We start from the raw sequence: 13562 nt of genomic DNA, 5'->3' as shown, positions 1-13562 counted from the left end.
AGTTGTGCAGTAAGTCCTGGGAGCTGATGGTACAACATGCCCCATTGATAAATCCTTAACTTGAGTTATGAACTAAGCCCATAGCAAATGCCTGTAATAGACTCAAGGGCCTTACAGTATGTGGGTGAATTAGTTTTTGTGTCTCAAAATGATTCTTTGTGTGTGTGTGTGTGTGTGTGTGTGTGTGTGTGTGTGTGTGTGTGTGTGTGTGTGTGTGTGTGTGTGTGTGTGTGTGTGTGTGTGTGTGTGTGTGTGTGTGTGTTTGCGCGTATGCATGCACGTGCATTTGCGTGTGTGTGTATAGCAGTTGCTAGTGTAAGAGAGGAAGAGCGGAAGAGAGGAAGAGAGACAGAGAGACAGAGAGACCTTCCCCTGTCTTCTGTCAACACAGACTTGTTTGCTCAATGACCTTTGCAATGTTTGAAGGCATATTTCAGCTTGACAGACAATCGATGTTCACCACATGCCAGTCACCAAACCAGAGCAGCCACATAAATACAGAGTAACATCCTTTTTAACACTAGTGTGCTCTTGAGTCTAATGCTGAGATCAGACTACACCAGACAGTGGTTCTCAAAGTGGGGGTCCAGGGACCCTCACCGGTCTGTATCTCAGAGTGTACAAAATTAAATTTGGGTTCCAATTGTACACTCTCAGAGTTATGGGTCAGGGTCCCTTGAAATTAAAAAGTTCACTACACAACACGACTACTTTCATGGTGGTCACCAAGATGACATCCACAAAGAGATGAATCAATATGATGATATGATGATATGTAATACCACATTTCCCATCATTCTGCTGAATGATAATATGGCCCACTTATTCTATCCTCCCTAGAGTGCAGATAATCTCTATTACAGTTCAAATACATCATAACACGTCGCATGCTGAGGAGGACTAAACAAATATTTGATTGTGTGTTGTGTGTGTGTCAAGGGAGGGAGATTACATGTCACATCTCCTGTGTGTGTGTGTGTGTGTGTGTGTGTGTGTGTGTGTGTGTGTGTGTGTGTGTGTGTGTGTGTGTGTGTGTGTGTGTGTGTGTGTGTGTGTGTGTGTGTGTGTGTGTGTGCATGCCCGCGTGACTGTGGAGGCGGCAGTCTCAATGATGTTTCCAGGTCTGTTTTAAAAGGCTCTGGTGGCACTGCTGCGTTCAGCTGTAATTAGATTAAAATGGTAGGTCTGAGGTTCTGCTACTCTGTCAATATCCTGGCTGCTGGCTAGACAACTGTGTGTGTGTGTGTGTGTGTGTGTGTGTGTGTGTGTGTGTGTGTGTGTGTGTGTGTGTGTGTGTGTGTGTGTGTGTGTGTGTGTGTGCGTGTGTGCGCGTGTGTGTGCGTGTGTGTGTGAGAAAAATAATTTCAAAACTGCAAACACAAACACACACACACACTCACAACACTGCAGTATCTTTCATGGCTGTCTGTATTATGTGTTACTGTGTTTGTGTTTGCAGTTTGAAAGTTTGTTTCGTCTTGTCTTCCATGATATCTCATCGTATCTCCCCCTTTGATTCAGTGGCTAGTTTATTTATTGTTTATAGTGTTACTTGAGCCTGTCTGCCATACGTCTTTGTTATTGTCTGCCACGTGGCACAGCTTGCCGTAACTAAGTCCAAACCTACGGTACATCCTGTGTTTGTTTGCCATTTACTACAGTATGACTGTAGGCCTAGCTTTAGATGTGGTTTTAGTTGTACCAGTGATATTTTTAATTATGGCATCCTCTGTGGTATTCCCCAAACTGGATGATTCATCAAGTTATTATTAACCCACTAAAACAGGCTGTGACAGGAATCAAACCTGCAGTCTCTCAAACCACTAGGCAACCCCTGCTGTGTCCAGCTGTCCCTGTTTGCTGTTCTAGAGTTACATAAAAGTGTTCAAGGGAGACAGTCTAAAGGTTTTGGGGGAAAACAATGGAGGCTGGGTGTGTTTTGATGTTATTTGATGTCAACATCTATTCCCGCAAATGTTTTGTGAGCACACAATGAGCTAGAATTAGATATTTTAATATCACTCTCAGCACACTGAACACACACACACACACGCGCGTGTGTGCACGCACGAACGCACACACACCGAAACAATTAACGGTGTGGGAACAGTAATGAAACTAACATTTAGACAATGCACCTCGTATTGGTGTTTCCAGATGTTGTCACCTGTGAGGCATGACAGTTGGCAGACATTCTTGAATTTGTTCTAAGAGGCATGCCTTAATTGCATTATATAAGTTTGACTTCTTCTTTGTGTCCATCATATTAGTGAATAATATAAAATGTGTATTTAGGATTAACATAACCCTTTGATGGCCTCCTCTTTCTCTTCAGTGGAGTTTTTCGATTGAAAACTGGATGTTAATGAGGATATGGCTAGACATTGACATATGGATATGGATGGATATGTGTTATCCTTTTAGCATAGATGTTAAACTATACTGCTGTACTGTTTTTCAATCTTGCTAATAAAGTATTCAATCAATCAATCAATCAATATGAAATTCCTTACAGTTTTGGATTTACAGTAATAAATGAATCAGTGAATCGGAAAACATTAACTCAGTTCTCTCTAGGCTTAAATGGGAATTTTGGACCACGGTTTTCTTACCTTTTCTATGATGTTCTATACAACAAGAAAAAAAAAGAAAGAAAAAAAAACTGAAGTCTCGCTATACAAGATTGAAATCTCGAGATTTCAATCTCGTCTAGTGAGACTTCCGTTTTCTTTTCTTTTTTTTTCCGGTTGCATAGTGTTCTGTCACTATGAACGTCAGATCTCACAAAAAACAAACAAAAAAAAGCTATTAAAATACGCGATCTAACGTTTTATTTTTGTTTGTAATTTATTGTAAGTCTAAGGACTGCAGCACCCCTTCAGCAGTCTAATTAAGTCTTTCTGCATGTGTGAAGTAGTGTCAGCATCTCTTCAATACTCGCAATAATAACGTTACCACACTTGTAATAATGAAACAGGAAATAAGAAAAGCCACATCCGCTGAACAAAGGCTATCACAGTAATAGGCCTACTGTCTCTTTCCTCTCACACTAACATCATGAGTCTGCTGCCAGCCATTTGGCTCATGTGCACTCTGTCTGTACTCTCAGATGCCACCAGACTATCAGAAGCACCATGCCCGCTCTGTATTCTAATATGCCACTCCTGTAATGGTTTGTCTTTCGTCTTACTCATTCACCCCCCAGGCTGTAATTGCACAAAGGAATGCCTCTGCTGCGGTCCACTGTAATTTGGTTAATTTTAGACTGCCGTGTCTCTCCTGGTTTCCAGAATTGTTTGATTGCACCACACACCATGAGAGGCGTAGTGGATAGAGAGCAGATACAATTAAAGAGAATGCTTGGTGTGTGTTTGTGTGTGTGTGTGTGTGTGTGTGTGTGTGTGTGTGTGTGTGTGTGTGTGTGTGTGTGTGCGTGTGCGTGTGCGAGAGAGAGAGAGAATGAGAGAGAGAGAGAGAGAGAGAGAGAGAGTGAGAGTGACAGTGAGAGAGAGAGAAAGAGAGAGTGACAGTGAGAGAGAGAGACAGTGAGAGAGAGAGAGAGAGATAGAGAGAGAGAAAGTGGAAGTTTTGTGATTGTTTCCAGGAAGTCGCATGGTCGCACAGCACAATAATCTGATCGATGTTGAGCTTTGCGTACCTTGTCTTGCTTTGAACAAGTTGCAGTATACACTACTGTTTAGCATTTCATGTGATTTTATGACATGAATATAATATAGAATAGTTGAATAATATTTGTATAAGAATTATTGGAAGATTGGCCTAACGGGAAGTAAATTTGTCCATGTGTTAAAAGAGAGTGTAATTAGCATTTCTTTTATTGAGACAGAATGAAAGTGTGAAAGTCAACAAGGAGATGTTGTAGGGAAGGTACACTGTGAAATCCTCAGTGTTAATTATCATGAATTGCTTAGAATATGTTTTTGATATTTAGATTTTGCATCGTCGTTTGTCGCACAGTTGTTTGTCCAGTTGTTTGAGTGCTGAATGTTTAATATGGACCACATAGGAAACAAGCCTTTGGCTGTGTCGCGGGATTTGACAGTGTATACTCAACACATATACTGTGTACATATACTCATGTAGGAGAGTACACACTAGCATGATTAGATCCTAAACCAGCCACGCTGCATGTGGGCCTAAGATTTGGGTCAATGGCCCCGATTCTTGGATCCATACAGTATGTGCCCTGGTTTCCCACCACTGAAGTATGATATGATGAGTAAAATGCCCATTTGACTCAACTGCAGTATAACTAACTTGTACTGTACACAGGTGTCATCGCCATGCTGGCTTGTGGTGGACAATGTTGTCAAAATTCTATTTTTGCCATGGACATACAAAACGAGTGGACAATAATATTACCAGAAACACATAAAGAGCTAGCCCTGAATGACCATAACAGGTCTGTAACTCTGAGAGTGTACAAATGGAACCAAATGGACCCTCACAGGTCCATTTGATTCCATTTGTACACACTCAGAGTTATGGGGGTCCTTGCAAATGAAACATTTGAGAACCACTGGTACAAGTGGACTCATGATGTGTCATAGTGTCATAGTTAATAAGTGTCATACATATTCTGAGGAAAACCTGGAGACATTCAGTAATTGGGTCTTATGATCAAAATAGGAACATTATAATGTTATGTAAAAACTAAATCTGTGACGGACAAAGACAAGTCTTTGCCGTGGACACATTTTTCCGTGTACGGACATATTGATGACCCCTGACTATACAGTATGTAACTCATTGAATGTAACGTGTGTGTTACTGGACAGGAGCGTACCTGGTGCCCTATCTGATCCTGTTGATCCTGATCGGCATCCCCCTGTTCTTCCTGGAGCTCGCTGTGGGACAGAGGATCCGCAGGGGCAGCATCGGGGTCTGGAACTTCATCAGCCCTCGTCTGGGGGGCATTGGCTTCGCCAGCTGTGTGGTGAGTACGCGACAGGTTACTTAGGATATGCATTCGTAGGCCATGGACCATGGATGATATTATTGTCTCCGCCAGGCCGAAAGGCATGGCGAGAGAGTATGTTTTGCCCTCTGTCCGTCCGTCCGTCCGTCCGTCCGTGTGTGTGTGTGTGTCCGTCATTATGTCTGTGGACAGCTAATCTCCGGCACCGTTGGCTTGCTCGCAGTGAAACTGTGCACACACACTCCCTGGATGCCACAGCAGAACCTCTGCCCCAAATTTTTCACATGGGCCTTTTATAGCGCCACCAGGAGGCCGATTTGTGCAAAACATATTTTTTGACAGTACTCCTACAGATTTTGTCCAAAACTCCCGCAAATCGGTACACAGTATCTCTATAGTCATTAAACAAAACGGGTCTTTCAGATTTGTCATATTCCATCCTGATTGGCTAAAAATGGCTTCCAAAGTTTGCAGGAGTGCTCCGTTTTGAACAAAATGCCTCAAATCATGAACACAGCATGCAATTTCCTTGAAATTTTGCACACATATTTCCATTATGCAGAGGAAGAAATGCTACTTGAACATTTTCAAATCAGCCCCATGGTGGCGCTATAACAGGCCGATTCATGTTTTTACCCATAACTGCACCGATCTATGTAAAACTTTGTAAGCGCACTCCCTAGAGGTCAAGGAAAAACCTTTGCCCTGCATTTTTCACATCTGCCTTTTCTAGCGCCACCAAGAGGCCGACTTATGTAAAACACATTTTTTCATATTACTTCTTCCGATTTTATCCAAATTTCACGCAAATCAGTACACATGATCTCTATAGTCATGTGATCAAGACGGATGTGTTTGATTTTTCATATTCCATCATGATTGGCTACGATTGACATCTAAAGTTTGCAGTAGTGGCTTGTTTTGAACAAAATGCCGCAAATCATGAACGCAGCGTCCGATTACGGTCAAACTTTGCACGCACATTCACACTATGTTGAGGAGCAAATGTCACCCAAAACACATTGGCCTATTATAGCGCCACCAGGAGGCCACAATAACCTACCTGACCTGGCGGAGACCTGTGCTCCGAGGAGCACTTTTTCTAGTTTTATCTCTGAGACCCCCATGTACACTACACTGAGAGTGTAGGTCCATTTGGTTCTTAACTATCAGTTATTTATAGATGGTGACTACTGGAACACCCTCAAGGATCCCTGGGGTCCCTCGACCCTACCATGACAACCAGTGTTGTACTGTAGGCGATATAACATCAAATTAATAAATTGGCTTTTTATGCCTTTATTGATAGGATAGTAGGCTGACAGGAAATGGGGAGTGACATGCAGCAAACAAAGGCCGTCGGGATTGGGACTCGAACTCCACGACGCGCTGCCAGACTACTTTGGAGCCTAGGTGCCCGGACCGCTACGTCAGCGGTCCAGGCCAACATTAAATTAAGAGTATGAAAATTAGTTACTATGATTACATTTCTATTTATGTGCACTCGCTGAGCGGCGAATCCCAATACTGTGACCACTTTCTCTCTGAATGAAATGGGAAATGGGAGCACATGTCACGATTCATCAAATACTCCCAATAAAATCCTCATCTATTATAAGATCTTCTATTTTGGGTTCTTCCATAAAAAGCTGCAGTTGTGTGTTGTGTAGCTCACAACAAGGCATTTGTCACACCTCCAATTAGGGAAATCATCAGTAATATTGATGCATTATAGCTTTCATTTATACTGGACGGATTTGGAGTATAAACCAGTACTCATTTTCATTTTCATTTTCAGCCATGGGGTGGCCTTTCTGACTGTATAATTTGGCTGAATGCAATGAAGCATTCTAAGAGACAACAACAAAAAACAAAAAACACATGTACGAGTATACCATCTTGATACCATCCAACTCCATAGGAGGAAGGAACTGATATTGGTTTCCTTTGATCCAAATCCTGTTCTCTGTAGCTGATGTTGTACTTGTCCCTTGTCCTTCCTGTAGGTGTGTTTCTTTGTGGCGCTCTACTACAATGTGATCATTGGCTGGAGTTTCTTCTACTTCTCCCAGTCCTTTCAGCAACCTCTGCCGTGGCATGAGTGTCCACTCATCAAGAATAAGACCAGTGGCAGCACATGTAAGACACACCAGAAGAGAATGAGGAGGGTGTGCACGTGTGTGTGTGTGTGTGTGTGTGTGTGTGTGTGTGTGTGTGTGTGTGTGTGTGTGTGTGTGTGTGTGTGTGTGTGGTGTTGCGTTGCGTGCGTGCGCACATGTACTTTTCTGTGTGTGTTAGGGGGGTAGTCTGTCCTTTGCAAATCTTTTTGTCCTTTAATGTGAAGCACTTTGAGTTTACTTCGAATTAAACGCGTGCTATAGAAATGAACAGAAATAATAGCCATATTATGCAAATTTAGCACATGAACCCTGGTGTCCCTATTCTGGGCATGCCTTAATAGGCGAAAATACTGTGAAAATAGGCCAAACGTTCGGCAAAAATAGCAGATCTACAAGCTCACAAGATGTGAGCTTGTAGATCGTCTGTCTTGGACAAAGAGATTTGTTGTAGAGGGAAGAAAGGCTGGGCCAAGCATAGACCCCTGGAGGACCGGTCAGTCCGTATAAGTGGTTTAAGTTGTTAATATTATGCACATTTTCAAAATGCATATTATCCAGACTCAGAGACCACTTATTCTGTATAGCCTATAATCATCCTTAATTCCTACCTTAGCTTGATGTATATTACTCATGGATTTCCCTGTTTGTAATTTTAACTATGTCGTTCTGTTTTTATCCATGAAGCACTTTGCGAATGCCTGCTACAGTAAATTAGTGTGAAATAAGGTGATCGATCCGCTGACTCCTGCCATGTTGTCCTTATAGATGTGGTTCCAGAGTGTGAGAAGAGCTCAGCCACCACGTACTACTGGTACCGCGTGGCCTTGGACATCTCTGACAGCATCGATGAGGGTGGAGGTCTCAACTGGAAGATGACGGTCTGCCTGCTGGCTGCCTGGTCCATGGTCTGTCTCGCCATGATCAAGGGAATCCAGTCCTCAGGGAAGGTGAGTAAAATAAGACTTTTCAACCTTTAAGATGAGATTTGTAGAGGTTTTGTTTCGCACGTGGGAGACCTGAGTTCCGGGTGTTACAGCTGCAATCGCAATTACAATTTAGCACACGCTCTTATCGAGAGCGAGAACATATGCCTCTTACTGTCAGGACATATAGGACATAAAACGTACAGATTGTATAGCCTTAAAGTAAATGAAAACCCATGCAGACCAAGCTGGGTGTTGGGGATTCCCGATCATACTGTCTGACTGTGATTGGAAGAACGGATACAGAGAAGATTTGAATGAATGCACTTTGAATGTGTTGTGCATGGAATATCACATACATCTTCTTTACTAAGATAACTGATGAGACCACTCTGGACTTGGATGCTTATGAAATGGCCCTTTTCTGATTTGTGGCAAGAAGTCGTTTGAAAGCCAACTTTACGTTGAACAGCAGCAATCATATCACAAGTCTACTACTGTGCAATTGTCAAGAAAAAGATGGTCTCCACTATCCAGGCTTGTCCCCTGGATCTGCACACAGCCACGCACCTATTAATCACCCTTCTATCTACACCCATCTAATAGACGACACCCTGAATGAGTGCATGTTGTGTCGATAGGCTACTACGCTGTGTGACTACTGTAATGTTAGCTGATTAATTTCTCTAATGATATATGATGCCTGGAAGCTCATGTGATCTCTCAGATTTCTAGCTGAGCTTACTTTTGACCAGGATTAGTGGAGCAGAGTTGACAATAGCGTGACTAGCATCTGGATGGATTAACCCACAGGCTAAAAGGCTTGCATTTGCTTGCAAACTCACCCAGCTACTTCCCTTTTTTTCTCCTCCTGGTCATCTTTATCCTTTTTCTCACGTTTTCTCATTTCACATGACAAGCATTAGTCGGTGCACTTCCAAAGTCAGAGTCAAGGTTGTGTTAATTGGTGAACTGCTGGCAGTTATTAATCTTTACAGAGCTCACTGTGACAGTGAAATTACATTAGATTTTCGGTGTTACCCCTGCATGCTCTGAGGCATGAATTGGGTCCAAAAATATATTTATCCAACTTTCACAGTACTGTTACTGCTGGTATCCAGTGTCCTCACTGCTTACCAGATTTGTTACCTACACCTACAAGTGTAATCAAACTAGAGAACTGGGATACGTATACTGTACATCACATTATGAATCTGATATGACAGTTACAAAGCTGTTTTTGGCTATACAGTTCCTCCTGAAATTGCATGTTAATACATATGTTCTGGTTGCCATGATTAAAATGCATTAATAACATCATATGTTCCTGCCAAACTATACATATTTCCATCTCATTTAACCACAAAGTCAGAATGTGTCTATCAATCTATATAAGTCAATGATTTCCAATATTAATTCATATCGCTATTTAGGAAATGTAAGGCAGGCATGAGCTCTTTATGAGGTTAGTTATTTTAATAATGGGAGAAAATTATGCCAAATTCCGCTTGTAATGAGCCAGTATCTAGAAAGAGAATGTGACGTCACTCCATTGAAAGTAATAGCGAAAACCTCCCAAGGTGGCGCCACCTGTTAATTTAACTCCATTGAACGGTTCCTCAAGCTAATATAGCCAAGCCTGTAGAGGCTTCCTACAGAACATAGCTGTCTGCTAGCCCTCTAAATGAGAGTTTCTCATTTGATCCAGGCATTGTCACCAGTTCAGTTCTTATCCCAACAGCTGTCTGGTTGTTTGCTTGGCTCCATTGAATCCTTGTCTTCCGCTGTGCTCTGCTTTCACCACAGTGGACACAGACAAAACAAGATGGATGCCTTCGTCTGCAGCAGTTGTGCTTTAATCTTGGTCCACTGCCATGGTGATGTGCAGACACACAGTCTCCTGCCACACAAACCCCTGCCATTCCCTGCCGCCTTAGTGTGAAATCTCACTGATAGGCACAGTCATCATTATCATTATCTCCATAACTGCCATGCTGTCAAGGTTCACAGCGCCGGGGGAAAAATATATATATTCAGCTGTCAGAATGTCCTTCCCTTCATTGAGATTATAGTGTCTTCTTGATTATACAAAGTAAAGTAACATCTTGTTAGTAATAAAATGTTTGAAAATAGCAGCTCACAACGCGTCGCGATGCGACACGTTGTGAGCTTGTAGATCAGCTATTTTCAAATAGCCTAGGTATAAAATAGGGTTAAAGTGGTTAATGTATGTTTTATAAAGTAATAATTTATATCTGCAAAGTAACTAAAGTTTTCAAATAATTGTAGTGGAGTAAAAGTACAATATTTGCCTCTGGGATGTAGTGGAGTAGAAGTAAAAGTACAGACAATTGGAAATACTCCAGTAAAGTAAAAGTACCTAAACATTTTACTTAAGTACAGTACTTGAGTAAATGTACTAGGTTACTTTACACCACTGTGTCTGACAAACCCTAGTAGCTACTCCTGTTGTAAGTGAACAGATTAGCGCATCAGTAGTGTAGAAAAGACAAAGCCACCCAGGCTGGTGGTTAGCTGTACTGTAAAGGCCAGATGGACCTCCACCAGCCAGTCTCTCTGTCTACATGGCCTTTTCAGCTGGCAGAGTGGAAGCAGACGTGAACTTTTTTTTCTTCACTTCACTGAAGGGGCCACTGTCGAATGCCTTTGAAGCTTAATCAGAGCTATGCCATTCAAAAGAATATTAATGGCCTATCCATCCACCCATGCTCGACAAAAGCCTATTCCAAGGAATATCCCTACTGTGATCTGCATTTCTCTCCCAATGCTCTGTATGGGCGGGTGTGAAAGCAACCGTTTTTGGTTGCCATGGTTCCGCGCGCTCTTTTTCTTGGCTTGATTTGTCAAGAATGTGGTGAAAAGGAGGAAAGGAGACATTTTTGGTTTATGACCGTGAGAGAGAAAAGCCCATCACATGATTGAAACAACCTGTTATGCTTAAATGAAAGTTCATCTAAAATGTTCCATCACAAATTCTAATCAAAAGGTCCTCAATGTTAAATTGCACAGAAATATCACTAGTTATGTAGATAAGTACAGTGGCACATTATTAAATCAGTAACATTTTCATAGTGAGTTTTATTACGGTCTATAATCTCTGCAAAAGACATCTTGAAAATGTTGTATTATTTGTTACAGAGATAACAGCGTAACTCTCAGAACATGACCTTTGCAAAAAAGCACATGCTATCTAATGCCAAACATAACCTTTCAAAATAAAAAAAATACCTTTTATAGCTTGTTGGAGAGAAGCTGCAGAGGAACAGATAACTACTTATCAGCCAGACAGTCTTCTTAGCCTCGTTTTGACCAAGGTTTTGTTTGTGTTCTTAATTAAGAGCCAAGTTATGAGGTTGTCAGACATGCAACACACAAGAATGTTCAGTCCCAGGGTAGAGAAAAAAATGGCCATGATATATATTCTAAATATGATGCTTGACATGTAATGAGATTTCATTTTCATTTCAGGTTGAGCATCATCCCTGAATAAACAGCATTTACTTGAGCAATGGGCAATCAATCATGGAATTTTAAACAGAAAAATCCACCCTAGCACAGAATTCATGTCACGTTGCTTCCGCATTCTTAGCCAGGTTAATCTGGATTTGTGAATATGAACAAGGCGCTCTCATATCTATATAGGGTGTGGGACGGGGTGATCCCCGCGGCCTGCCATGACGCACCCATCCTCACCCCCCCGCTGGCATCCAACATCCAAAACCAGGTTGCTGCATGCGTTGCCACCAGCTCATGCAGAATAGCACAGAGATTGCATCAGATTGCAGAATGGTTACAGCAGACCACCATGACAATACTACTGTGATGTCACCAAGATTGAGCAACACGTTGTTTAGGTTGTTCAGTGGCTTAGGACACTTTTTCTGCTTCTAGAATTTCAGCTCTACATGCACATGATAGTAGACTACTGCAGGGGTCTTCAATGTTTTCAGGCCAAGGACCCCCTAGCTGAGAGAGAGATGAAGCAGGGACCCCCTCTAGATTGTATAAAATTGTGTTTCAGATTAAACTTTTTTGCTTACTTGGTCTGCTCTTTTTCCCCCTCTACGCCTAAACCTCTTTGCTAAAAATAGTAGATCTACAAGCTCTAGATCTGCTATTTTTTGGCTAAAGTTGCTAGGGTTCAAGTGGTTATGGTAAAGATATATATCACGCAAAGATTTGACAGACCCCCTGTAGTAACTCTGAGGACCCCCTAGGGGTCCAGGATCCCCTGTTGAAGACCCCTGGACTACTGTATACAGACTGCTATTCATAATCAAAGAAAAAACTAGACGTTTTCCTGAGTTCACGGGCTAGACGGGAGTCTCTGGTTTCTATAGTAGCATGGGATATACTGCAATTGCTTTATAAGTTCACAAAATATTCACTGAATTGTGAGGTATCTTTCAAAATATATGCATTTAGTTTTTAGGGAGAACCCATCCCTTTAAGACAAGATGTTAAGCTTTTCATGGGGACACAACGTCTGAATCATCAGCCCTGCTTATGACTCAACCCCAAAACATCCCCCATCGTCTGAATCCACACCCCGTTACCAAAGCCCATAAACACTCTTGTCAGAGTGTGTGTGTGTGTGTGTGTGGGGGGGGGGGGTTGACTCAGCCCCCCTCCCCTGTCTTCCAATGCCACCTCACCAACCCAGGACAGATCCTGAGATAATGCCCCATAGCAGTGTGCATAAAGAAAAGAGGCCCACTGTCAAATTAGCACAGCAATGGGACAAAAGTAAGTACTTGTGTGGGCTCCCTTGGCCTAGCTGCTAGTGATGTGAGGCAGTGGTGGACAGTAATGGAGTAAATGTACTTGAGTACTGTACTTGAGTACAGATTCTGAGGATCTGTACTTTACTTGAGTATAAGATATTTTTTTGATACTTATTACTCTTACTTGAGTACATTTCCAAGACAAATATTTTACTTTTTTAACTTTTAGTACTTTTAAGCCTACTCCACATCCACACCAATGATTCGCCATGCAACTCCTTGCATCATGCAACTACTTGCAACTACTTGCAACCATTATCCCCAATGGCAGTTGCAAGGAGTTGCATTGGTGCGGTTGACCTTAAAACGGTTTTGTTGCAAGGAGTTGCGACTAGTTGCATTGGTGCAGTTTGGTCTTTAGGTTGGCAGTTTTTTTTCCTTCCCTAAAATGCAATTGGCCTAACTTCTGCTCTCACACTAGCCGTGTTTCTGGCTTCCCCCTCCGCTCGTATCTTTGTTACATCTTGTATGGGTGTATAGGAGTAAAAGTATTTAGTTCTGGTTCCTCAGTCATTTCTATGTTTTTATTGATTGATTGATTGATTGATCGATTGATGTACTTTATTTAGTAGGACATGAGAACAACAGTACATATTAGGTGTTTCTGCAGGCTTTGTACAACGTAGTGGTTCTACAAGAAAGCACATCAGTGCATGCAGTGCAGGTGGTTTCAGAGTTACAGTATTTCTCTGAAACAAGAGCTACTTTTACTTGTAGTGGAGTAAATTTGACCAAGAGTATCTGTACTCTTAATCAAGTACTGGGGTCGAGTACT

General features: G+C 42.0%; 1 protein-coding gene across 2 annotated transcripts in view; it reads left to right on the top strand.

Moving 5' to 3' along the window:
- The window catches only part of slc6a15 (solute carrier family 6 member 15), a 197154-nt gene that overhangs the window by 166788 nt on the left and 16804 nt on the right, over window positions 1-13562 (top strand). For both annotated transcript variants that reach the window (XM_080437434.1, XM_080437433.1), the window contains 3 exons: window positions 4800-4957; window positions 6946-7078; window positions 7825-8006. In XM_080437434.1, coding sequence (XP_080293560.1) covers window positions 4800-4957; window positions 6946-7078; window positions 7825-8006 — 473 coding nt within the window. The remainder of the gene's footprint in view (window positions 1-4799; window positions 4958-6945; window positions 7079-7824; window positions 8007-13562) is intronic.

Source organism: Gymnoscopelus braueri (genome assembly GCF_963280865.1).
Source record: "Gymnoscopelus braueri genome assembly, chromosome: 9".
Classification (NCBI taxonomy): domain Eukaryota; kingdom Metazoa; phylum Chordata; class Actinopteri; order Myctophiformes; family Myctophidae; genus Gymnoscopelus; species Gymnoscopelus braueri.
The sequence above is the reverse complement of the archived record's forward strand: the minus strand, read 5'-3'. Positions and strand labels throughout refer to the sequence as shown.